This window comes from Tachypleus tridentatus, chromosome 8, assembly GCF_004210375.1.
Source record: "Tachypleus tridentatus isolate NWPU-2018 chromosome 8, ASM421037v1, whole genome shotgun sequence".
Taxonomy (NCBI): Eukaryota; Metazoa; Arthropoda; class Merostomata; order Xiphosura; family Limulidae; genus Tachypleus; species Tachypleus tridentatus.
The window spans coordinates 119,641,934-119,669,517 of NC_134832.1; the positions used below are offsets into that span (position 1 = coordinate 119,641,934).

At 34.4% G+C, this 27,584-nt stretch overlaps 1 protein-coding gene across 4 annotated transcripts in view; it reads left to right on the forward strand.

The window, feature by feature from the left end:
* LOC143223343 (regulating synaptic membrane exocytosis protein 2-like) overlaps positions 1-27,584 on the forward strand; it is a 109,972-nt gene that overhangs the window by 67,996 nt on the left and 14,392 nt on the right. For 3 of the 4 annotated variants that reach the window (XM_076451215.1, XM_076451216.1, XM_076451218.1), the window contains exons 6-16: positions 1,462-1,585; positions 4,000-4,067; positions 11,975-12,093; positions 12,381-12,511; positions 14,241-14,406; positions 15,470-15,559; positions 17,245-17,380; positions 19,515-19,692; positions 24,027-24,241; positions 24,460-24,727; positions 26,740-27,008. In XM_076451215.1, the coding sequence (XP_076307330.1) occupies positions 1,462-1,585; positions 4,000-4,067; positions 11,975-12,093; positions 12,381-12,511; positions 14,241-14,406; positions 15,470-15,559; positions 17,245-17,380; positions 19,515-19,692; positions 24,027-24,241; positions 24,460-24,727; positions 26,740-27,008 (1,764 nt within the window). The remainder of the gene's footprint in view (positions 1-1,461; positions 1,586-3,999; positions 4,068-11,974; positions 12,094-12,380; positions 12,512-14,240; positions 14,407-15,469; positions 15,560-17,244; positions 17,381-19,514; positions 19,693-24,026; positions 24,242-24,459; positions 24,728-26,739; positions 27,009-27,584) is intronic. The other variant, XM_076451217.1, reaches the window with a different exon arrangement.

Sequence of the window (27,584 nt, forward strand, 5' to 3'; positions counted from 1 at the left end):
GACGACAAGATTTCTTTGCAGTGTCTTCACCACAAACGCCAACAGTGTCGTTAACGGTCTTTAGTATCGCCGTGGTTAATAGACTAGACACAAGGCTCACTTGTCAAGTAACATTTCATCGCTCGAAGCTAGTGTTTCTGTTTTCCAGGATTTGTTCAGGGATTACAGGACTTACGAATGTCTCCTCAAATAGGATTTTACATGCTGACTCCAGGATCCTGGATTTTCTTAGATTTTCGGATCTGTATTAGGGTTTTGCCAATTATATACAGTTAAAATCGTAAAAAATAAAATACAAACTTTCATATAGATGTACAAGATCAAGGATATAAAATAGTGTACTTGAAGTTTAAATATTACTTAGACACGAAGGCTACACTTATGGTAGAAATATGTTTTCGAGTATTTGGGTAAGTATTTGCTTTAACATTAAATAATAATTAAAAATATTATTCGAACTTGCCTAACATCGAGTGATGTGTTTGTTTGTTTGTTTTGGAATTTCGCACAAAGCTATTCGAGGGCAATCTGTGCTAGCCGTCCTTAATTTAGCAATGTATGACTAGAGGGAAGGGAGCTAATCATCACCACCCACCGCCAACTCTTTTACCAACGAATAGTGGGATTGACCGTCACATTATAACGCCCCCACGGCTGAAAGGGCGAGCATGTTTGGCGCGACCGGGATGCGAACCCGCGACCCTCAGATTACGAGTCGCACGCCTTAACACGCTTGGCCCCCGAGTGATGTGAGCATGTTGAAAGTTAAACTTTGAGCGGTTCTGGTAACAATGCCGAGTGCAAAATGAAAGTTCTAACGTTTATGTCAAAATTTTTCAGTAGTAAGTGAGAAGTGTTTATAGATGTTTTGTTCGTCATTTTCAAATTAATTATTTTACATTAAATTAGTAATAAGTTACTTTTATAATTAGTTCAAGAAAGATGTTACAAAAATGTGAAATAGTTTACTAGTTTACTGAATATGTTTATCGACGTATAATTCAAAACAGCTTAAGTTGTCTTTAGAAATACGTAGCTAAAAACAGACTCGAAAAAGTGTATTTAAATACGATAGCAGACAACACAGCCCGGCATGACCAGCACTTGACTCGTACTCCGACGGTCGCAGGTTTGAATCCTCATCACACCAAACATGCTCACCCTTTCAGCCGTGGGGGCTTTATAAAGCAACGGTCAATCCCACTATTCGTTGGTAAAAAAGTAGCCCAAGAATTGGCGGTGGACGGAGATGATTAATTGCCTTCTCTCTAGTGTTACACTGCTAAATTTGTGACGGTTAGCGCAGATAGCCCTTGTGTAGCTTTGCGCGAAATTAAAAAACAACAACAAAGAAGCAGACAATACAACTAGGTCCTTCAATTTCTGTTACTTGATACACAGCAACTCAGAACTTTACTTGTAAATAAACATTTAATAAATATTTCTACCTTGTCTTTACAGGGGATGAAGTGCTCGAGTGGAACGGGCGTTCTTTACAGGGTAGAACGTATGAAGAAGTGTTTGACATTATATCTGAGTCAAGACAAGACCACCAGGTGGAGCTTAGAGTGTGCAGGCCTATAAGGTAAATATTGTATACAGCTGTACGTTAACATTTATAAATATTGAAAATATATGTAAATGTTTCTTAACTCGAGAATGTTGTTTTGCTTGGGCAGACCAAAGTAAATTTGAAGTTATTCATTTATAGTAAGAATAAAGTACAAAAACGGTTTTACTATCTACAACTTTTAGGCTTCGAGCTTGTGACTTATTAGACCAATCTACTGAAACGTACATTATTATTGGCTTTTTTTTTTTTTCACGCATCATTATAATGACATAAGCATACATTTCGGTTGGGTTTTCATGTTTGCTGATTTATTTTTTTTTACGTTCAATTTGTTATTCAGTTGTAATTCAAACGTTTCTTAGAAATGTTTAAGAATTTTTGAATATACAATAACTAATTATAAAACTTAAACGTTTATATTGTTGTTTATCGGTCTGAATAACGTGGCTTTGTGCCTGTAACCACTTTAAAAATGTACAAAGCTGCTTAAACGATATAAAACGTGGCGTCGGTGATGATTGGTTACTGATTTAGCGAGTTAGTCTGTTGGTTAAGCTACAGTCATGTGAGAAAATTAGGACACCCAATGAAAGCCTGTGTATTTTTGTAACATTTTTGGATATATAGATATTTAATCTCAATTTCAACAATACTGAGAGATTATAGGAATATAACTAAACAATTAAAACTGAAGAGAAGACTTTTCAAGATCTTCTGTACATGCAATTCTACAAAAATGCATATTCCAAGTGAGGAAAAAGTTAGGACACCCTACCCCCTCATATCTAGTGTTACCCCTTTGGCTGAAATAACTGCAGTGAGACGCTTCTTGTAGCCAGTCTCTGACATCGGTCTGAAGAAAGTTTGCCCCACTCCTCAATGCAGAATTTTTTTCAGCTGTGAGATGTTTGAGAGGTTTCTTGCATGTACAGCCTGTTTCAAGTCACCCCACAGCATCTCAATGGGATTAAGATCTGGGCTTTGACTCGGCCATTCCAGGACTCTCCATTTCTTAGTTTTCAGCCAATCCTTTGTGGATTTACTGGTATGTTTTGGGTCATTGTCGTGTTGCAGGGTCCAGGTCCGCTTCAGCTTTACTTTTCTTACAGATGGTCTCACATGATCCTCGAGCACCCTCTGATACACGGAAGAATTCATGGTGGATTCTATGATTGTGAGCTGTCCAGGTCCTGCTGCAGCAAAGCAGCTCCAAACCATAACACTTCCACCTTCATGCTTCACAGTTGGTGTGAGATTATTTTCCTGGAATGCTGTATTTGGTTTACGCCAAACATGTCCTCTGTTATGGTGTCCAAATAATTCAATTTTGGACTCTTCTGCAAGGTTTTCACCTTGCACACCTCTCATGCAAGTTAAACTAGTGCAGTCTCTTTCTGATTGTAGAGGCATGCACTTTCACATCAACAGTAGCCAGAGCCTGTTGTAGGTCCCGTGATGACATGTTAGGGTGGTTGGAGACCTCTTTTAGCATCTTGCGGTCTGCTCTCGGGTTGAGCTTGCTTGGACGACCAGATCTGGGCATGTTGGCAGTTGTTTTGAAAGCCCTCCACTTGTTGACTATTTTCTGGTCAGTGGAATGGCTGATTTCAAAATATTTTGTGATCTTTTTAAGTTCCTTACCAGAAACATAAGCTGCTACAATTTTCTTTCTGAAGGCCTCAGACAGCTCTTTTGCTCTCACCATGGTGCTCACTCTCACTTCAACAGTCAGGACCACACCAAACTAAATGTCTGAGGTTTAAATAGGGCAAGTCTCATTCAAAATGCTGAGTAATGATCTTCTAATCATGTGCATCTGGTGTGATACACCTGTGTGTGAGTTGAGCCATTTTAAGTGGGAATAAATGTGGGGGTGTCCTAACTTTTTCCTCAGTTAGAATATGCATTTTTGAAGAATTATATTTACAGAAGATCTTAAAGTCTGCAGTTTTAATTATTTAGTTATATTCCTATAATCTCTCACTATTTTGGATATGTAGACTGTATGTGAGTATTTAGTGCTTGTTTCCACTAAATATCAGAGACATGAGAAATTGTCGTACATACGTAAGTTTGTTTGTAACAAAGTGGAACACTGCACAATGGGCTGTTAGTGCTCTGCCCACCACGGGTATCGAAACACTTATTTTAGCGTCATAAGTGCGCAAACATGCTGCTGTGCCGTTGGGGAAGGATATATGTAAGACGTTAGCAAGTAAGTGAAATTGGTATCTACAGTGAAAGCACCAGTCAGCGAGCATTATTAAAGTTACGTCAGAAAGCTAGAAGCTTTAGTCGAATAAATAAAACTTTCATTATTACTAAATCAACATTACGTTTCATTCTTTAAATCGAATAATGAAAACAGCAACAAGGACAAAAACCAACAATAGAAACCGTTTAAACAATATATTTTTAATTTGCAGTGATATCGGGTGGACAGAAACTATGGCTTCTAGAGGTGGATCAAACCAGGAATTCATCACTTTAGAAGGTTTGTCTTGTTGTCCATGTGTTAATACTAGTAATTACAGTTAATTTAACATATTTGTATTATAACTTTAATGATGTTGTTAGTTTTAGTGTCCAGTCGTGAAAGTATCCGGCTTCGCTCGTTTTATTTGGTTGATTTATTTTAGATGACTATTTCGGTGTGTGTATTCTGAGCCCATTTTAGCATAAAAGTATAACCTATATAATTTTTTCGCTCCTTTACAGGTTGTGGTTTGTTTATAAAGGTGACCTTCCTTCTAACTTGTCCTCCAATTTTACACTTAAATAATAATAATAATAAATCTTTAATTAACGGAGCCTCTAAATTAGAAGACAACGAATATATTTTTTAACTTTGTAGTTTATACATTTCATTTTATACTTTCAGCACATAACCTTTTAACGACAATATTAGTTTTATTTGTTTATTTATAATTAATCACAAAGCTACTTAATGGGCTATCCATGCTCTGCCCACTACGGGTATCGAAGCACGATTTCGAGCGGTGTGAGTCCACAGATATACTTATTAGTTATATACGGTTTGGTTTGAATTTTGCGAAGAGCTACACGAGGCTAGCCATTCCTAATTTAGCAGTGAAATACCAGGGAGAAGGTAGCTAGTCACCACCACCCACTGCCAATTTTTAGTCTACTCTTTCAGGCATTCGGCTCGTATCCTGAGGGTCGCGGGTTCGAATCACCGCCACACCAAACATGCTCGCCATTTCAGCTGTAGGTGCGTTGTAATGTTATGATCAATCCCACTATTCGTTGGTAAAAGAGTAGCCCAAGAGTTGGAGGTGGGTGGTGATGACTAGCTGCCTTCCTCTAGTCTTACACTGCTAAATTAGAAACGGCTGGCGCAGATAGCCATCGTGTAGCATTGCGCGAGATTTAAAAGAAACCAAACCAAACTGTCTGTCTTAGATTTTTATTGTAATATAAGGAACCGCGTCTTTTCTATGGGGTTTTTCTTCAGCTTGCCTCATTATAAAGGTGGACATGCGCGCACATACTTGGATGAGATAAATAAATATCCAAATGCAGACCATCACGATCCACTTAGTAAGGGAACAAAATCTCAGGTTCCTAGTTTCATTCCTTTTGGAGTTATGGCGATTACATATGTGATTTTATTCGCTAGCTTGGCTTAGATAAAGATGTGCTCTCTTACACGTACGTATAAGTAATAATACCCAATGTGGATCTTCGTGGTCCACTTAGTATTTGTGCAAAATATCAAGTTCCTAGGTTCTTTCCTCTAGAAACTATGGCGGTCACACACACAAAATGCGCACGTGAGTGTCTCTCTTTATATATTTTTATTTGTAATATAAGGAACCACTTTTATGCTATATGGTTTTTCGTTAGCGTTTCTCATCAAAAAAGATATACACTCGTGCCATATGTACCAGGTGTGTATTTATCTGTAATTTCTATTTGTAACATTTTCGCCACTTTACCTTATTAAGAGGATGTATGTGCGCGCACAAACATGGGTAAGTAACAATACCCAGGTGCACATCCTCAGGGTCCACTTGTATGGGGGCAAAATGTCAGGTTTCTAAATTATTTGCTCTTGGTGCTATGACGGTCACATATTTCTTCCTATGTGATTTTTCGCAAGCTTCTCTCACGAAAAAATGCGCACATATGCAGATAAGTAATAATACTCAGGTGCATACTCTCAGGGTACACTTAGTATTTGTGAAAATGTTTAGGTTTTTAGATTCTTTGTTCTTGGAGCTATGGTGGTCACACATAGGCATGCCATTTTATCATTGTAGATAATATTTTGAACATTGTACGATTTTACTGCAGACAAAACATTATTAATAATAATTTTTATTTCTTTAACATATTTATTTATTATGTTATTGTTAATAACTTTAAGTTTACTTTTGATATTTTAGATTTTTAAGCTAAGTCAGCGTTGAAAACTGTAAGGGATTAGTATGTTTTGTCAGTATGTACAATATAATAACCATAATTTACAGAGAATTTCAGTTCTAGTTGAACTTCTTTCTCTTCACACAGATAAGTATAACTTGGTTGCCCCAGCTGTCAACTTTTGTGTAAAAAAATTGAAAATTCGGAATATCGAAACACGAGCATCACTTCGAGGTTTTGCATAAATAAGCTACAGTATTTTGAAACACTTTGAAAATATTAATTTACAGGGTTACAATGTTTTACACTTATACATTAAAAATGAATCTTAAGAATAATTCAGTTATCTTATGCACACGTACTTAAGTGGCTTACTTACACGTAAGAAAAGTCTAACAACTCGTAGAAGTTTATTTGAAACGACGAAAAGCTAGTGAATCATTTTTCTTATGTTTTGGTAAGCTGCAGAAACAGGTTGGTCTTGGATTCTATCTTTAATTGTTATAGTTGTTTTAAAATTGAAGAGAAGAATCATGTTTGTAAACGTACGTAGTTACCGCTACATATAGTAATATACGTACCTTTATATGTTATTAGCTCTATTAGTAATAACATTTTACACCATAACTCGAGAACTGAAATTACACAGGTAAAAAATCAAATATTTAAAGTAGTTTACATTAATGTTGCTGAATTCGATTATTCAAATTAAAGTCAGAACTGAATTGAGTTTGTAAATCTTGGGCAAAAACTGATTTTAAGTTGTCGGAAGGTAATATTTAAATAAAAATGTAACTTGAAAATCTACAATATTTGTTTTCAAAGATAAAATACGATTGAAAAATCAAAGATGATGTCTAGTATTTGTAACCTGAACGGCACTTTATGCGACACGTGGCTAAAATAGCCACGTCAGAGACCCGTTGAGTAAAATCTTTACATATACATCGATATTTTATTGGATATTAATTTATATTAATTATTCATAAATGATGTGGCCCGTCATGCCCACGTGGCTGAGGCACTCGACTTGTAATCTAAGGGTCGCAGGTTCGAATTCCCATCACATCAAACATGCTTGCTCTTTCAGCCGTGGGGGTGTTATAATGTGACGGTCAATCTCACTGTTCGTTGGTAAAAGAGTAGCCCGAGAGTTAGCGGTGGGTGGTGATGACTAGCTGCCTTCCCTCTAGTCTTACACTGCTAAATTAGGGACGGCTAGCGCAGATAGCCCTCGTGTAGTTTTGCGCGAAATTCAAAACAAACCAAACTACAGCTTCACCTATGAAGAACAGTGGGCCATTTCAGTTTTTTTGTCATTCGAATTAAAGATGGCTTATTTAGAACAACAAAACTATAAGGTAAAAGCACGCGCAGATACATAATTATTGCTTAGTATTAGCTTTGCTCGAAATTCAAAACAAACAAACATAAATGTTGTTGTCTCGTATAACAAACGTATTTAAGCTACAATCTACAATCATAGTTTGTGTCTTTGTTTTCTTTGCTTTTATTATTAATTATGTTTAGTTATTTCTCTTTCGTTCTTGAATACAACTTTTAGTTAGTTGGAAATGTAATACCATACACCGAACTTGTTCCGAAATACACAATACTGCCTTGATTTCTCATTGTTTTATGTGTTCGTTTTTCTCAGTGTTATTTTAATCTAAATAAGTTGTTCTCACCCGAAGTTTGGGGATATCACTTTTAGTTCTTAGAAACTAAAAAAAATACAATACATTCTGGCTATAAAGAGCAGTTGAAACAGCAGAAAAACGAAAACAAAAACACACACATAGAAACAAACGCGCGCTGTTTTGGCTCAATATTATAGTAACGTGTTAGATGTTTCTACGACGTCTTTATTTTATTTTGTATTTAATATTTATCGAGGAACCTACTGAATTGAATTATTAATTAAAAAATAAAATAATGGGAGCTTTTACTGCAGGAAAGTTCTGGTTTTAATGATTGCAACGTTTCGACCCATAGTGTCGAGTTAACGTCTGTTAGTGTTATATTTTGAATGCAACTCTTATTTGATGATCACACGAACTGTTAATGTAAGCGTTGTCGAAATTAAAGTCGGAACTCGCCTACTATACAATTGTTGTTACTATAGTTTTATATTAATAGTTTTTGCTTTGTTCAGTCGTTGAAATTAAAATCCTACATGCATACGTTAAATAATTTAGGTTCTACAGTTATGTTATTTTTGTTTTTAATTTCTGTTAAACAGTTATACTGATGAGGTTTCCTTATTATGGATATTTCATTAAGAACATATAATTTTACCGTAATAGGTATAAATAGACTAAGGTAAATAAAAAAAGCAAACACAATTTCACTAAAGTAGGTGTGTTAGCACAACTAATATTTTAGTTTTATTATTACAGAGCTGGTTGCGTGTGCCAGACAAGGTCTAGTAGACAACGAATTTCCCTTTGCATTTGATCGACTTGGTTGTTAAACAAACTTTATGACGTAGTTTATTCATTGTGTGTGTGTGCTCGCGTCATAGGAGAATAAATAATTAACATTGACCGATATTTAGTACTCTGTTATATTGATATTGTTTGAATAATAAATATTGGATGAGTAAGGAATAGCGATAAAACATAATGGGAAAAAAACAATGTCATTTTTGTATAAAGCATTTTGTTTGCTGTGAGCTGCGAATGTATGCTAATGGTAAATACAAGGAATGCCTACCAAGAACTATAACGTAAAAAAACACACTAAAATTAATACAGTTGAAATCTATAATGTTTAGGCCAGGTGGTTGGGGTGTTGGACTCGTAATTTGAGGATCGGGGTTCGAATCCCCGTCGCGCCAAACATGTTCGCCCATTCAGCCGTGGGGCATTATAAAGTTACAGTCAATCTCACTATTCTTTACATCAAGAGCTGGCGGTGGGTGGTGATGACTAGCTGCCTTCTCTCCAGTCTTGCACTGATAAATTAGGGATGGCTAGTGTGGATAGCCTTCGTGTAGCCTTACGTGAAAATTCAAAGCAAATTAATACAGATTATCCACTGCATTGTATTAGTTAGGTGAGAACATACACTAGAAGCCGAGAATTCTACAAATGAGCCTATTTGGTTCGTGATCCTCTTTATATAGTAATTCAGAAGTGTTTTGAATTCATAACTTAGTCTCATTTATGAGTGACTGTGTGTAACTGTGCCAGCGATATTTTAGAATATTTTCATATGCATTAAATGTATTCAAATTATGTTAAATGTGCCAAAGAAAAATCAGTTACAGCTGTCATTTTCAATTGTCTTGATCTACGAAACATTTGATCACTGTTCCAAGTAAAAAACTATATACACTTTAAACTGTGACATATACTTGTTTGTTGTTATACATTAGGTTATCTCTACTCTATTCCCCACGGATGTCAAAACCTGAATTTTAGTGTTTTATGCCTTCAGACTTACCTCTGAGCCACTATAGTCATGATATATACATTTACTTATTCCTACCTACAAATACCACGACGTAAATAATATCCCGCTAGGCAGGTGTAGATTATGAAAGATATCACTTGGTCATTATTGGTTATATATCTGTAAAAGTGATTATATTTTTATAGCAATTTAAACCACCTTGAATTCATCGTGAGTTGCATTAATTCAGTATAAGAACTGAATCTAAGTAGAGGGCTATAGTAATTACTGTTCATTCTTTATATAACGAGAGAAACCGTTTTTTTTTATTTATAAATGTTCAGAAGTAAAAGTTTATCATTATTCGTTATATGTATATATACACACACATACATATGTAACCGTTCGTGAAGTGTGATTCCATTTATTTGTATAATTGTGTTTCTTTACAATGTAAGTTGATATATGTATGTCTACCCTCTGTCGTGAAGTTAAGACAACACATACAATATAAAATGATGTAACGTTTTCTGTCGTTGGGTAGGTTCTTTTGACAGCATATACAACCTAAAATGTTTTAACGTCTTCTGTCGTTAGGCAAATTATTTTGACAGCATATACAATACAAAATGATGTAACGTTTTCTGTCGTTGGGTAAGTTCTTTTGACAGCATATACAACATAAAATGTTCTATCGTCTTCTGTCGTTAGGTAAATTATTTTGATAGCATATAGAATACAAAATTATGTAACGTCTTCTGTCGCTGGGTAAGTTCTTTTGTATTATTTGATAAAAATGACGCCAAGCCCATTTCACATAATGATCGTAAATTGATTTTCATCAGTAACGGTTGCTACAGCCATGTTCACTTGTATCCTTAACTTCATAACAAAACTTTTCAATTCCTCAACTAAATATTCCCAACTTATAAAATTTCCTCGCAAATCTAATCGACTTATAAACAATGCTAACTCACTCATAACGTTTCTGACGCCGAGGAAATTAAACTTCACTGAATCACAGAACTAATTCCATCAGCACTTACTGATTATTTAATAAATACTTACTGAACATTTTATTTTACACATACTTTATTCATCTTCTATTTACCACACTACATCATGCACCCTCTAGCAAATACGTAACGTAAAACATAAAATAAAGGTGCAACAGTAGTTTTAAATTTTAAAAAGTCTTAATATCTTGAATTTTAAATTATGACATCATTTAAATATGTTTTCTATTAGAGTGTACTACAATAATAATAATAATAATAACACTTTTCCTATCTCAACTGTTGAGGGCGAACATGCTTTGTGTGATGGGGCATTCTAATTTGATGGTAAAAGTGTAGCTCAAAAGTTGGCGGTGGGTGGTGATAACTAGCTGCCTTTTATCTAGTCTTACACTGCTAAATTAGGGAGGCTAGCGCAGATGGGTTTCATGTAGCTTTGCGCGAAATTCAAAACAAAACAAGGAAAACTTCTAAACTAATCTATGACGTAGTACTTACCTGCATTTATTATTTATGGAACCCCTTTGAGAGCTTCCGTAAGTGGACAAGATATTTTTATTCACACTTTTAAGTTTCCCAGAAACTTGATAACTTAAACCTTTGCAAAAGGAAAAAGGAAAAAAGTCGATAAGTTACATGTACATATTTTTTCATTTGTACTTGAAGTTACAAATTTTTATCTTGTTTGACAACTCAGCCCGTGGTCGTGTTTCGTTTGCTAGGTGAAAACTGAACAATGTCGCGTGTAATCATAGCGTAACGAAAGTAAAAACTGTCGCCTTGAGCTCATCAATATCAGACGTTGTTGCGACGCGCGTGATGTCGTTAGCAAACCGCACAGAGAAAGCAGTTCACTACTAAAATAACGATAACGAAAAATAATATATTTATATAAACATTCGGATCTTATAATTATTTTCCTTTTTTTTGTTCTATTGTAAAATTAATTTTTTATATTTGTTATTGGTAGTTAGAGAATCCACACGATTATTTTTGTTGCTATACGTATACAAGTTTTTATTGTAATAAATATAACTTCCAATTTTAAATTATTACACTTTGACTCATCGGGACCTAACATATTTTGTATGTGATAAAATATTCGTTGTAAAATGATATTAGTCATTGGCGTTTATGAGATTTCTGATAGCAATATCAATGAATTCGAAAGATTTACAAGTTTTAAAGAGAAAATAACTTTTTATCCTTAACGTCTGTTTGTAATTAAGCGCAAAGCTATAAAAATGGGCTGTTTTTTTGTCCATCGCAGGTATCGTAACTCAACATTGAGCGCTATAAGCCCTCAGATTTACAGTTGAACCATCGGTAGAATTATCATGAACATCGCATAATATGTTTAGCAGTTATTTTTAACTTATGAAAATCACTTTGTTGAGATATTTATGATATATTTGCACAGTTTCTTACCAACCAATGTTTCGATAAAGTGGTGATTGCCTAGCCCTAGTATTATTATTCCCAAGGCCCGATAGTCATAGATTTTTTTGTTTCCTCAATATAAGTCAAAAATTGAATATATAAACAAATTCATAGGTCTATAATTTTTCACTTCAGCAATGTCACCCTTCTTTTTTTTATTCAGACGTAAGCAAACACAACCTTCAACAAGATTGGAGACCAAGTGTGACAGTAACGTCGCCAAATTCACCAGAAACTGTAAGATTACGGCCTCATTCGCCAGTTGTTGGTGGTAGAATACAGGTATTACATCTTTTAAATTTGGTTTTTGTTATAATTACAGGCTGTTAGGGTTAACAAAATAATATAAATGGGACAAAGAAAGAAATACATTTAATTACAAAAACGAAATTACTTCTTATATTGGAGCATAGTTTCGCATTATAAAGTTTAATTACGAAACGTCTTCTTAATTGATTGTGAAGATGCAACAGATATATATAAACTTTGTATCGCTTTTCGTATTGCTGGGAATGTAGTTTATATAAACAGTTTTAAGAGTAACATCATGGTATAACTTTTGATTTCAGCTCAAACTGTGGTATGACTCTCAGGCTTCACAGCTTGTTGTAACAGTAATCTGTGCGGCAGAACTCAGACCAAGGGTAAACCAGCTGACCCGCAATCCATATGCCAAAGTTTTTCTTCTTCCAGACAGGAGGTAAGAGCTAAATTTAAAGTTGTACTGTACAGGTAAATAGTATTTACTACTTTAACTTTGGGGGCTACTTTGGCAATAAATGTCTTGCGGTGAAAATATTTATTCTTATTTTACTTTATTAGCATCATGAATATACATTCATATACTTGATAGCGTTAATGCAACTTTCATTTATATCCATGTCTTATAATAAAAAAACGACGATAAAATGGTATTTTTTAAACATTGATTAACTATACCTATTAACTGGCAAAAAATTCAATTATGACTGTTGGCTTTATCAAAATAACAAATAATGTTTCATTAAAACAAAATATAATCATATGATTAGTCTAGAATATATTGCATTTTTTAAAGATTAGAAAATAAATCTTACTAGTTGTAATTTAAATATTCTTTATTTCGTTAATAATGTTTCTTTCGTTTAATAATAATATTAACAAGTTTTAACACCTAGTATAGTGGTGAGAATTTTTGTTTCAGTTTTATGATGAAAGAGTAATATAAATATTGTTTTTGTGTTTTACAATGTTGTAAACACCGAGTTGGTTTTGGCTTGTTTTAGTACTGTGGGAAAGTGTTATTTTATGATAGTGCTAATGAGTTTGTGTGTTTGTTTATTAATCCATCTGGCCATGCCGGGCCAGTACTAATGAAAAAAAAATGTTTATTATTCTTAGTAGTACTGGCCGAAGTGTTGTTTCATATCATATTATTAATGAAACAAGTTGTTTTTTTCTTTTTGTTTATACTCTTGGCAACAGTATTGTGGGCAAGTGTTGAATATGATAGTATTATTGGAAAAAGTTTATTCTTAATTGTACTGGCCCAAATGCTGTTTCGTATCATCATACTATAATGGAACCCTTGCTTGTATGATACTGGAAAAACTTTTTTATTACGCGTAATATTACTTCGTAATATTTTTTATCCTGTTTGCATGTAGATTTGTATTAAGTGTTACAATTTTTCCGTTTTGCCTCTGTTTTCCGTTATGGAGAATTTAATTTTTTTTTTTTATTCTCAGAGTGCAGATATACGTCACACACTGATTTTATTCATAGGCACCATCTATACAAATATAATAGTACTATCTGTTGTATGTCCATGTAAATAGTTCTCAGGGTATGGATGGATCTTCACCAGAATTGGTATACAGTTCCTTAGATCCATGGGGAAATACACTCAAATTTTAAGTTTTGCATTTTGCGGTTTTTATGAGGGTTTTTGCGTGTTTGTATTTTTTACCACTGCCTCACTCCTGTTCATGGATTTTCACCAAATTTTGCATGAAGGTTTGTTGTGTCCATGAAGAGGTACATGCAAACGTACAGTTTTACATTTTGTGTTTTGCTGTTTTATGGGCCTTTTTTCATAAATATATATAAAAGAAATAACTTTTCATACACTAAGATAACCTTATATTAATCATGAATTTACATAATTTCCGTCCTGGCTAGGGGCACCCCAGCTAGTATTATTAATGATATAAATTGTTTATTTTCATTTTTGTTTATCTTGTTGGGAATAATACTACGGACAAATGTTGTTCTATATCATGGTATTGTAATAAAAAATTTTCGTTCAGTATTTTAGGCAAGTTTGTCTTACATGGTAGTATACTGATAAAATGTTCATTTTTGTTGATCGTTCTTTAGTAATTGTATTGTGGGCAAGTTTCGTTATATGCGATAATATTAGTGACTTTTTTTACCTCTTGTAAAATCAGTGAGAAGAGCAAGAGAAGAACTAAAACTATCGCGAATACGAACGAACCTCGATGGAATCAAACGTTTGTTTATTCTTCCTTGAGACGGTCGGACTTGAAAACCAGGGTATTGGAAATCACGGTGTGGGACTACGATCGTTATGGCGCGAACGATTTTTTAGGAGAGGTGAGCAGCAGATTTTTGATGTTTTCACAGCGGCTGGTTGAGTAAAAAAAGATTTACTAATATATGTATTATTGAGTGCTGTGAATTTTATTATCCGTTTGTTTTTCAAGCAGTTGTTTTCTAATATTGTTAATGTTTAAAGTGAAAAATTCGTGTTTTCAAGTTATAAATATAAGAATTAACTATAATGTATGGATTATGTAGCTTAATATCAGTTTTAAACTTTCTCCTACACGAGAAAGTACTTAAGTGTTGAACGTCTGATATCAATATGAAAGTAAAGCTAGTAAGAAAGTATGTATATTTGGATAGTTTTAGAGCCACATGAAATGCAGTTTCTAGGGTTGAGGTAATTAATATGTACCTCTGTATTTTGAAATTCCGGTTTTGTACTTTTAATGAGGAGGCCAAGCGTTACCTAGTGTGCTCAAACTGTGATTTGCCACAAAAATACATCCCACAAACATGCCCCTGAAGTACAACAGCGACGTTCAAATTCAAATATTCCATCGGACAAGAATAGCTTAATAGTTGTTGTTGGGTTCTGTTCACTATCTGCTGTCTTTTCTTTTATCTGTTAGTTGTAAATAAGAGAGAGCCATATCATTAAGTCGTGCAGTTTTGCGCAATAATTCAAAGAGAAAAAAGAAACCTATAAGCTCTATAGCTAGCTATCTTATGTAGTGTGTATTACAAGTGGCAGCATTGTGGTAAAGATAATTAGTAGATTTTGTGATTTCTACTTTTATAACATGCTATTTGTAATATTGCTTCACCTTATTTCTATAAACTCTTAAGGTATACGACCATTATATTTTGAAATTCGAAACATTTTGAACTACTGTTTTGTTTTAAGTTTATATTTCAAGTGTCGTGTTTCTATAAGGAATTTTTAAAGATGTATATTATGATTTGTCTATCTTCACACAAACATATTGTCTTCATACGTGAAAACTTCGTTAAGCAAAGTTGTGTGGTTTTATTTTAGTTACACTAAACTGTTTTGCTCAGGCATAACGTGTTAATAAAAACATTTTTTCACCTTATATGTGTGTATATTCAGGTTGTGGTCGATCTTTCATCAACACCTTTAGACAATAAAGGTCAGTGGTATTTCCTGGTCAGCCATGAAGACACACTAAATGCTCAACTGGTTAGTCCTTCTTATTCTGTTGAACTATTTATTTGACATATTCTGACCAATCTCTCTATTAACAATACTTCAACAAACCTGTTATTGATTTCATAAATGCAACTCAAAAAACTATGTATTATCATGAAGTAAGAACAATCCTCATAACCAGGAGTTTAAATTAGAATTGACAGATGAATAATTTATGTAGGTTTAATATTTTAAAAATGAATTCAAAGCTACTAAAACTGTTTGTGTGGTAATAATAAAAATAAGAAACACAGTCCTTTAATGACGTTTTATGAAGAAACGTTACCATTTATCCCTGACTATAGAAAATAGCTGTTACCACAAAACTGCAAGTTAGCTCTAGGTAAAGCCTAGGTATAAATAAACGTACTAGTACCTTTATGGCTTCAGTGCTTTGTCACTGTGGCAGAATAATATAATATTTCTTATTTACGGAGTAATGAACAGCTAAAATGTTAGACCTTATTATCAGAATTAGAGTTGAAAAATGTTCCAGGTAAATCTGGTCTGTTGATATTTTACAAATCATTATTATTGCATTTGTTTATTTTACAGTCTTTAATATTTATTGTTATAATTAGCAAAATTAAAATTTGATGTATAGTGAATTATTACGTACTCCATATAGTTTTCACAAAATTTACCAATCTGTATTGAATGAAATAACAAAAGTACAGAGTTTGAGTACGTTATATTCAAACGATTTTCTAGCCTCACCCTGTCGTTACAGACCAAGTTGTCATTTCTTTTCACGCTCTGTTTAACGATCGTGCGTCTTGACAATAGTCCTGTAATGTATTTCCATTGAAAAAAGCCCCAACGTAAGGCTGTCATGCTCAAAACACGCGCCTCCTGCCTGCAGGCTTTTCATAATGCATGAACAAGGAAGACCGTTTTTTCAATATTTGTTTTCGACAGTCCGATTGTCCAGACATCCATTGGCGACTCGACCAGTATGTCATCACGCGAAATAGCCTGAATTCCTGTTTCATCCTTCAGCTGCTTGAAATATGCTACGGTTAAACAAATATTTCGTAGAAGCAACCTATGTGCACGTGACATGTTGTTTTTACGGCTGGCGGTCATTCTTGATTATGTTGTGTACAGTTGCCTGAAACAGGTGAATGACTTTTGCCACTGTCTTTTTGTATTTGTGTATTCTTAATTGTTACAAAACGGCGTATTTTGTTTAGTACAGCAAGAATACGTCTTTTTGCATATCATTTTGTAGATATATTTGAATAATCAAACTGCTCCACATTCCATTGTTTTACAATGCCATTAAGTACAAAGGATATCCCTGTTTTTAAAACCCAATCTCAACTCATCTTTATGATTCACGTGTATGAATATGTTACATCGGAAATAACTATTATATACCCTTCTCAAAAGCGATTGGTCTTCGGTAGCATCACACTGCCTACAAACACCCAATAATGTCGAAATGTAGTTCTGGTATATTCCGTTACACTGCAACTCTATAGTAACTTTGTCTGTCACCTGACTTGTTGACTTGCATGTTCAAAATCGTTTTTGTATATAGTATTCAACCCTCTATATAGCTGCCTACTTTCTACTTATCCGTCCTTTTGCTTCTATACCTATACACTGATTCACACCTACATTTGTCTATCTGCCCAGAGATTTACGAAAGTCTGTTTGTGTTGCTAATTCAGAGACGACAAGGAATGTTCCTGGACACGGATGGAGGATCTGGCACGTTGGCTGACCACCTGTCTCCGCTATCAAATGTTTCCAGCCGTCTATCTGATGGTGACATTTCAGACTTTGATGATGGAACAATAGTTGGGGGTTAGTTGGAAACCTATTTTCTCACTTAACAATACGCAATGTAACGTGGTGATTATAGGCTAATTACATCACGATTTGCTCCAGAGATGTATGAGATGATATTTAATCCATGTAAATGTCTCTTGAAAACACCACAACTGGATAATTTGTAACAGATTTCTGTTACATCATTGTGTCAAATAATTTCTCTTATCAACATTTAAACCAGTTATTAACTAAATATTACCTTTTACCACTTCATGAACAGAAAACTCCTGCACGACCCCTTGTTTTTTGTTTCAGAAGTCCACGTATATGACAGTGTATTTAATATTATTATACAAGTGAATACAATATTATATTTTAAAGATAATTCCTAATATCAACATGTTATTTTGCACCAGTTTTCTAACTTAGTTTTTAATTCTTTCACTCGTAATTCATTTATCAGGAGGCGATAGAGTTTTCTTCACAACTTTTAGAGGGTACAAGATGAAATATTAACACGTTCTTCTTGGTTACAAAAGCTTGTCGAGAAAAGCAAATATTTTTCTTGTATGAAAGTTTTTATGTTCCCTACTTTTTGTTTAAGATCGTGCAAATAATTCAGTTGAAAGTAAATTATCGAGTGCGTACCCTCATGAGAAAGGGAAGTGTAGAATTCATTGTCTCTTTGTTTTCCCCGCCAAAACATTTAAGAATGAAATCGTAACTTCAACTTCCTTTTCGACCGTAAACTTAACGTTGCGATGGATTATATTCAAATTTGAAAGATGTCTTTTAGTACAGCTTGAATTTTTAAAAGCTGAAAAATTTCATCCATTAAACGAAATTAGAAAATTAGAAGATGTAATGGAAATTGTAATTTCTTCTATCTCGATCTTAGCAATATATCCCTTCCTTTATTGTGTGTTCCTAAACTTTCCCACGCCATCCAGAAAATGTGGTGAAAAACTGCTTTAAAATGTGATATGTATTTCAGTGTAAAATGCCCTTTTCCTACCGTGGTAATTCTTAGAGCATAAAAACTAATAGACGGCATTCAACAAGATTGAATAAACACTTCGAAAGTTCTAGTTCACATATTCTGGCACATAGCAAACATGACAATACTTTAATAAATACTTTTTCAGATATTGAAATCGATGACGAAGACAACAATGTAAATTGTAGAAAAATTAAAGAAAGTCCCTGTATAAAAAAACAAAAACGCAACATCATTAAATATGTAGCTGAATGTTTTCCTATATTTTTGATTTTTACCACATTATTGCGTTCTGACGTAATATTATTAATGATATTGTGACAAGTGACAGTTTCAAATGTTGTACGAATCCATTGAAAGTTTTCTACCTGATGTTGCTTGGTGTATCTAGATAAACGTAGTGTGTGTGTGTTTTTTTAAGCACATATATACTTTTATATACATAAAAAAGTATTTAACTTGACAAATTTTCCCATAGCTTCTGTGTAAGGAACTGTCATTCAGTTTGCAGTGGGAGCTTTACCCAGTAGGAAGTAAAATAATGTTGGTTGCCATACTAAAGTTGTTTGGTACTAGCTTAAAACCTTAGTTAAGAAATTAAGGTGATAGTTTTGAAGAGGTTATATTATTTAGTAAAGTTATTAATTCCGTAATCAATTTCAACAACATGAATGAATTTACTGCAACGCCGAATAAATCTGGTGTTCACAACGCAGTATGAGAAAAACTTTGTAAATTGTGTAATTTTGAACAAATTCTATTGTATCTAATAAGCTGTGAATAGTAAACTTTGTAGCCTAACCTTTGTAAAATACTCGTATTCGGAAACATGAACGTTGTAGTTTCAAAATAAAAGGTGTCTGTTTTGTGAAAAAAATACGAACTTTAACGATTGGTAAACGATGTGGTATTAGTCACAAATAAAAAAATAACGGATTTGAAATATTTTTAGTTAACTTTATTATTATGATGTGGAAACTTGTGATATATATATGTGTGTGTGTGTGTGTGTCAGCAATCCGATTAAAGTGTGCATTAAAACAGGTCTAATTTCTGTAATGAATTATTTAGTTCAGGTAATATATTTATTGTCGAGTGTTTAATATACCATGTTTGATAACAAATATTGTCAGTTAGCTTCAACCATCAAAATTATTTTTATTACTATAGCAACTCCTTGGGAGGAACTCCGACATGATCACCAGAGGGATGAACATTACAGAGGAGAGGACTCTATTCCCTCTGCCACTAGAGGGCGACCACCAACTATTATTCCCAGTGACCGTCCACCTTACTCACGGCGGGGAGTAGACTACACTTCAAGGTCGTTATCCCCACCTAATAGAAGGTTACTAAATTTGAAGTATAACTGTGGAAACTCACAAAACTGTATATTTTAGTTCATACCTTCCACTGTATATTTTAGTTCATACCTTCCACTGTATATTTTAGTTCATACCTTCCACTGTATATTTTAGTTCATACCTTCCATAGTTCTCATTTTACTAATCCGCCTAAGTTGGAAGTGGTTAAATGGTTAGCGTACCGAACTGTAATTCTAGGGTTTATGGTTCGTGTTTCATTATCGATAAATTGCGCTCCACACTTTGGGTGCACTGTAAGAGTAACGGACAAATTACCATTTCATTATAGTAGTTAAAGAGCTGACAGTGAGTGGTGTGAACTACTTTCCTTACGTCTAGCCTGTCAAATTAGAATTAAGGACGACAAACACGTACAACTGTTTTTGTAGCTTTACGTAATAAATAAACTGATTTATCTGTGTTATGGTATTTTGAGCAGTGAAAAGCTTGACCAAATGCGTGAATACTGTCACATTTCTGTTTTAATCAACTTTGTAAATTTCGTTATTTCGTTGAAGTTATTTCGTCGAAAGGGAGATCGAAGGGCACCTGAAAGGGCCATCACTTGTCTTAACCACTCCTACCACAGTGATGTGTTTGTCCGTCAGTCGGTCAGTAACAATAAAATTACTTTATATACGGGACGTTTAACGTTGTAATTTGTACTGTCGTGACGTCGGTAAAAGAAGCGCGTGCCACGAATCACGAGAATAATTATACACTTTGTAGGCTACAACACAGCATGACATATGAACTTCAAAAGTAAGAAATAAAAATATTTGTTATTAGTAATTTTGGTTTTATTTACTCTTGAAAAGGAACACTTTTTGAGACCCTGTGGGAGTACATCTACTTAATATATTATTTATTTAATTTCAGTGAGCTTATTAATCATTCAAGCATAACTTATTGTTACAGTTCAACTTATACAAGAATATTTACAGAGTTTTACCGATTATAAGCACAAAAACAACTGAATATTTTATAAGGCATTGCGTCTATTGATTATAGAGTATGTGGTTAATTTATAATTAGTCATTTAAACAAATTACTTTCGTTCTCGGGCTTCATAAGTTGTACAGTTACTACGTATACTGATCAGAACATAACTTGGGCTCTTTCTAATGATTAAACGTTTCGATGCAAAACGATACACGATTTTAAAAGACAAGTGGACGATAGATTAAAGTTTTAAATAATTGTGTCTAGGGATCCGTGGTTAAGTAAGTTTAGTCAACGGTTTTAACCAAAGTGGAAGAGTTAAGATATATTTTTAGATTTACTGTATATATATCTTTTTTGTAGTAAGTAACATTTGTAATCTAATACACGTGTAACTTTTAAAACATGAAAGAGAAATGAATTACTAATTCGCGCATTATAGGGCCTGGCATGGCCAAGCGTGTTAAGGCGTGCGACTCGTAATCTGAGGGTCGCTGGTTCGCATCCCCGTCGCGCCAAACATGCTCGCCCTTTCAGCCGTGTAGGCGTTGTAATGTGACGGTCATTGCCACTATTCGTTGGTAAAAGCGTAGCCCAAGAGTTGGCGGTGGGTGGTGATGACTAGCTGCCTTCCCTCTAGTCTTACACTGCAAAATTAGGGACGGCTAGCACAGATAGCCCTCGAGTAGCTTTGTGCGAAATTCCAAAACAAACAAACAATTGTTATTGCACTGAAGCTATAACTAGGTTTATGGTGTTCGTTGTGAACGAAAGTATTTATTTTTCTATAATGTGTTGTTATTTATGTTTTACGGCAGTTAATCTAAGATGTTAATTCTTCAACTGTGTTGGTTGGGCATATGTTTGGACAGAATATAAAACCTCAGTAAATGCTAATACATAGGCGATGGAAGATATTTGAATGGGGGCCACCGACGATTGGTTACACCTATTTGTTATGTTAATGGTAACACCTGAATTCAAAACTTAAAACTCAACTTTCAATCATAGTTATAATAAAAGCTCTATTCCCAAATTCGAAATGTTATTTCGCTACTTTCTCAAAACTGGATTCTGTCGTATTTGTGCTGGTGTATATTATCTGATGATAACGAAATCTTTTAAGACACCACAAAAATGGTGTCCAAGAACTTTGACTTTTCAACAAACATTGTTTTTCAGAGGAAACAGATGTGTCGAGTATTCAAAACATACGTTCGTGAGTGTTGCTAAGAGTTACGTTTTTAGTTCAATTTGTTGAACGTTTTTTTAATCGCTTATCTGGACAGATAATTGAAATTCAGAAGGTATTGGTATAAATTAACGCTTATAACGACACTTGTAGAAATATCACGGAAAAATGACACAAAATAACCTATAATTTTAACTTTGTTCGGGGTTGAGCATGAGCCTTGCTTGTGGGAAGGAAAAATGCGTCATTGTGAATGTAATGGAAGGGAGTTATTATAATATATTAGTGGGTCAATCTGTTAGCTCAGTTTATAATTCCACTTGATCTTGTTATCTCGATGAATAGCTGAATGTGAATCCCTAAAGGTGCTGGTGATGTTTTTTGTGGGATTCATCGTTATCTGATAACGTACATGTTTTGTTACGTAAAAGTAGGCCTTGTATTCAATTAGACTTTCATCACTTGAGTTGATATAATGTTTTTTACATGAAAATTAGCATAGCATAACGCAACAACACTTGAATTTTTTATCGTAAGTTTTCATTTAAGTGGAGGCCAAGCATGGCCAGGTGGTTAAGGCACTCGACTCGTAATTCGAGGATCGCGGGTTAGGATCCCCGTCATACCAAACATACTTGCCCTTTCAGCCATGAGAGCGTTATAATGTGACGGTCAGTCTCATTACTCGTTGGTAAAAGAGTTTGCGGTGAGGGGTGATAACTAACTGCTTTCCCTCTAATCTTTCACTGATATATTAGGACGGCTAGCGCAGATACCCCTTGTGTAGCTTTGCGCGAAATTCAAAGACAAAAATAAACCTTTAAGTGGAATGTATCCGTTTTTCTTTTAAAAATATACGTATTTGAAAGCTTAAATTATGGTCTAGGTATTGTCAGTAACGTTTAGAACAATCAGTTAAATTTTACTAGGTTTTCCTCTTGTAAACGTTCTACATTATCATTATTCTTCGAAGCCTAGGTACGAACAATAATGAAACGATTTTATTCTTTCCCACCAAAAGTTTTTATTGTTCATGAAAGATAACATCTCAGTGTCGAACTAGATGTTTCCCTGTAAAACTGCTTTTTTGGCAGAACACTATATGTAGGTATGCTTGGTATTGTGTATATTAATATAATGTTAGCATATCTCAGTAGTTTAAAATAGCGGGCACATCACCTTTATTTGTTGAAAAGTTTATTTACTACAAACGGTTAATGATTATAAACGAATGTTTCTGTGAAAAGTTTGCATTTAATGTTTATTTATAATGTTAAGAGCGATACTTAAATATTCCAGAGTTCGAAAAGATTTCGGGTGTATTGATTGCGAGATAAACTAACTGAAACCTTCACTCGTCCTTTCTACAAAATAGTAACATGGCGTTTTAGGTGATACTTTATTAAACGTTGTTTATATGTTACTTTTAGTTTTTCATATCTACGTCTAGTGCAGTTTGTAAAAATAAATATGTCTTGCTTTTATTATATTTAGGCCTGGCATGGCCAAGCGCGTAAGGCGTGCGACTCGTAATCTGAGGGTCGCGGGTTCGTGCCCGCGTCGCGCTAAACATGCTCGCCCTCCCAGCCGTGGGGGTGTATAATGTGACGGTCAATCCCACTATTCGTTGGTAAAAGAGTTGGCGGTGGGTGATGATGACTAGCTGCCTTCCCTCTAGTCTTACACTACTAAATTAGGGACAGCTAGCACAGATAGCCCTCGAGTAGCTTTGTGCGAAATTCCCAAACAAACAAACAAATTATTATATCTATATTATTTCATATGAAGTAAATAATTTCGCTCGTGTTTGTGTGACAGTTTAACTATGCCTAAAAATAAACTTCTGTGATATCCTGATCTACAGTTCTTTATCAGTGACAAGTATTGTAACATTAAATACATTAGATAATTTCTTATATTATTGGTATAATGAACTGACACCTTCTGAGAAAGACAGGAGTTACGGAATATTTAAAACATAATTCAAGATTGTACACTGTGTACAGTATATTATGCTTTCAAAATATCATAAAACTCTATTTAGGATTTGCCCTTTAGATAAGTTTTTATTTTTATTTTGTAATAGTTGTAATGGGTGTTCACCAATTAATTATACGAATTGATAAAAACATTGTTTTTAAGCAGCGTTCATGTTTTTATTGTTTGCTTCTGGTTCTATATAAGGTCTTATTCACCTGTACACGGAAGTGCAGCTGTCTCTCAGAGGTACGAGACTCATTCGGTAGAGGGAATCCCCACAGGAACCCCTTCTCCTAAAAAACGTCAGCTACCCCCCACTCCAGCAATGTTTCAAAAACGTGGTGGCCTAGCCCTTGATCTGGAGGATATGGCGACAAGACAACTGAAGCAGAGAGTTCAACCACATAGGCGCACGGGTGGTAAGCTAGTATAGATACAAGATAGTTGGCTTTTAATTGTAACAGGTAAATACAAGTATTGGCACTATTTGATTTGCATGATAGAATATAAAAATTAAGTATTACTTCGAAAATATATAACCATTCAAATAATTTTTATTTTTATTAGTATAGTTTTATTTATTCTTTGTGTTCTCTCTTTGTTCCATCTTTGGATTTTCCTTTGCATCGTTCATTAGCTGGTAGATATTCCGATGGAGAAATGACTCCAACTCACTCTTACGAGAAGCAACTCCATGCTCATCCTTATAGAGGGAGCCACGCTCGTAACAGTAATAACCTTAGGGGCAGCCATTCTGCACCTGACAAGAGGAATTCACGTGCTGGACAAATAGCGAGTCCGGAAAAAGAAGGAGTGGAGAGTGACGGGTCAGAAACCAGCTCAGCTTCTAAGTTTAGTCTCAGCAGTGCCTTCTCTACACAGTCTAAGAGTAGCCGAACACTGAGGTATACCTAAGTGTATAGATTATGATTTACACACAATAAATGAGCTGATAAATAACCCGGTATTTAACATTTTTTTGCCAGAAAATGGTGAATAAAATTGGCGTCATATTTTGCATATTCGAAGTGGTTTATAAGTATTATTGATGAACTATTGAGTGAAGGTATAACTAAACCTTTTATTTAATTATCACAAAGTGCTGGCCCGGCATGGCCAGGTAGGTTAAGACACTTGACTCGTGATCTGAGGGTCGCGGATTCGAATCACCGTCGCACCAAACATGCTTGCCCTTTCAGGCGTGGAGACGTTATAATGTGACGGTCAGTACCCCTATTCGTTGGTAAAAAGTAGCCCAAGAGTTGGCGGTGGGTGGTGATGACTAGCTGCCTTCTCTCTAGTCTTACACTGCTAAATTAGGGACGACTAGCGCAGATAGCCCTCGTGTAGCTTTGCACGAAATTCAAACACAAAACAAACATAAATTGTCATCTAGCGGTCGGATAATTATTTAATAGTCTGTGAGATAATGTTGTTTGAGAAGGAAATTACTGTTAAAAAACAAAAAAACACAGCACGTATATTATGATTTCCCAGTTATATCTGATATTTTATTTACATATGAAAGTAACAATTTGACTTTAGAATAGATTTGGACAATTATCCTTTCATAAATTATATTTAATTCAATTACTTCAAATTTTATAAACTTAGACAAGTAAAATGTTTTCTTACTATATAAGTTTTTGTAAACTGTTGCATGACTGAATATTCCATTCGTGTATAGTGTTAGTGACACTGTAGGGACACTTTTCTGTCATTTAGTACACAGTCATTAATCTCATTAAGATCAGTGGCTGCCTTACTTTCTTCTTTCCCAAAGGCTACATTAACGAAGATACTGAACATTAGGATAATTAAGTTCAGGTGTTCTGTCTCTTTCTTTCCTATTTTTAAATTTACTTATCTTGGCCTCACACCTAGAGTGTACTTAACAGTGTTTGAAGAGCATTTCAAGTGTATTTGTTTGGTTTGAATTTCGCGCAAAACTACACGGAGGGTATTTGCGCTAGTCATTCCTAATTTAGCAGTGTAAGACTTGAGGGAAGACAATTAGTCATCACTCGAACCGCCAACTCTTGGGCTACTCTTTTACCAACGAATAGTCGGATTGACCGTCATATTATCACGCCCCCACACCTGAAAAGGCGCCATGGGCCGAGCATTTCAAGTGTGCAGCAATTTGTCAGAGTCCAACCAGCATCATGTAAAACTTTTATGCGAACTCTCTGCTCTACTGACAATTCTTTATGCTCTTTGGGCCGTGGCATAACAACAAAACTTAATCGAAAGTATTAAACACTGTCTTCGTCAAGGTTTATTTGTGGAACGCTTTTAAATTGATTTATTCTAGCATATATCAGTTCTATATGGTAGCTCCTTGCTAGCTTCTTCCTATATAGTTAAGACATTACATGACAGTTATTTCATGTGTGACCTGTAGTTCATTCAAGCAGAACATTTATAACATTCCCTTGGCGATAAATAGTAGGTGGGAACTCTAAAGAATGATAAGTATTCTCATCCTATCTCATGAATCAGTGAAGTATTATCATAATGTTGAAATGTATATTCTGTACTGACATAAAATGGAAAGAATAGCTTCTCATTTTTCTTTACATTTTTGCACAGTACTGTATGAATATTATTAAGGCTGCATGAAGAAAAGGTTAAGAAGATCAGAGGGCGAACAAAGAACTGGACTGAATTATGGGAAACAATACGGGAAACTTGTAACAATATTCGACAATCGTACTTTAATAAACAGTATAGCAACAAGGTGTAATCTCTGTGTGTAATTTATTCGCTTTGTTTTTTTTTTTTTCTCCGATTACGTTTTGTAACGTTAATAAATTCACCATCTAATTTCAGTTAGATGTTTATGACTCCTGTATAAAACGCATTGCAAGTACGTTTCCATAATTATTTCCGTTATGTTGTTATTTACCTATTATAGCGAGTTTACATCGAGAATGCAGGGTTACGGACCTGTTCATCCTCCTCGGCCCGGAAGAAGAGGCCCGTTGGTGCAGAGTACGAGTATTGATGGAGAAAGTGACGACAAAGGTGATGGTAGCCTGTCAGACACAGCGGTTGGTTCCATTACTGAGAGGGGTAACATGTTAGAACAGACCGATAGAGGGAAGAGCACAAAGGGAAGCAAAGCCATTCAGTTTGTAGGACTTTCCCAGAAAAGCAACAGCACGTCACAGTTGAGTGCTACAGGTAGTCTAATTTTCAGAATTTGGTACTTTTGTTTTAATTTTTGTTTTGTTTTTCTGATTCGCATGGAAGTAAAACATTATAATTTCGTTTTTAGTAAGAAGAGGCAAATATTATCCTAAAAGTAAAAATAAATATATTATTCTGGATTTGATTCTTTAACTCTTATTAATCTTATCACATATTTGGAGTCAGATGTCATTGTTATATTTTAATCTCAAGCGGAAGTGCTTCTCTTATTGGAGTGTCAAATATTATTATAATTATTTATCTAATTTTAAGGAAGTACCAAGGATCTTTTATTTAATAAATCAAATATTTATCACTACATTTCATCATATGTATTAGGTTGTTCATATAATATATCTTTATTTTAGTGCTTATTTTTGTCATGACTACCTTTTTTAACTACGTCCTTTGGAGATTAGTAAAAAATTTTCCAAAAGTTTGAATGCTGTAAAGTTTAAAAGAGTTTTGAAGAAGTAACTGCCATACAGTTAAGGTTTTCCGGTGTACGTTCCAAGTTGACCATAATATATTGTACTTCAGAAAGGCATGCTTTTCTAAAGTTAATATTAT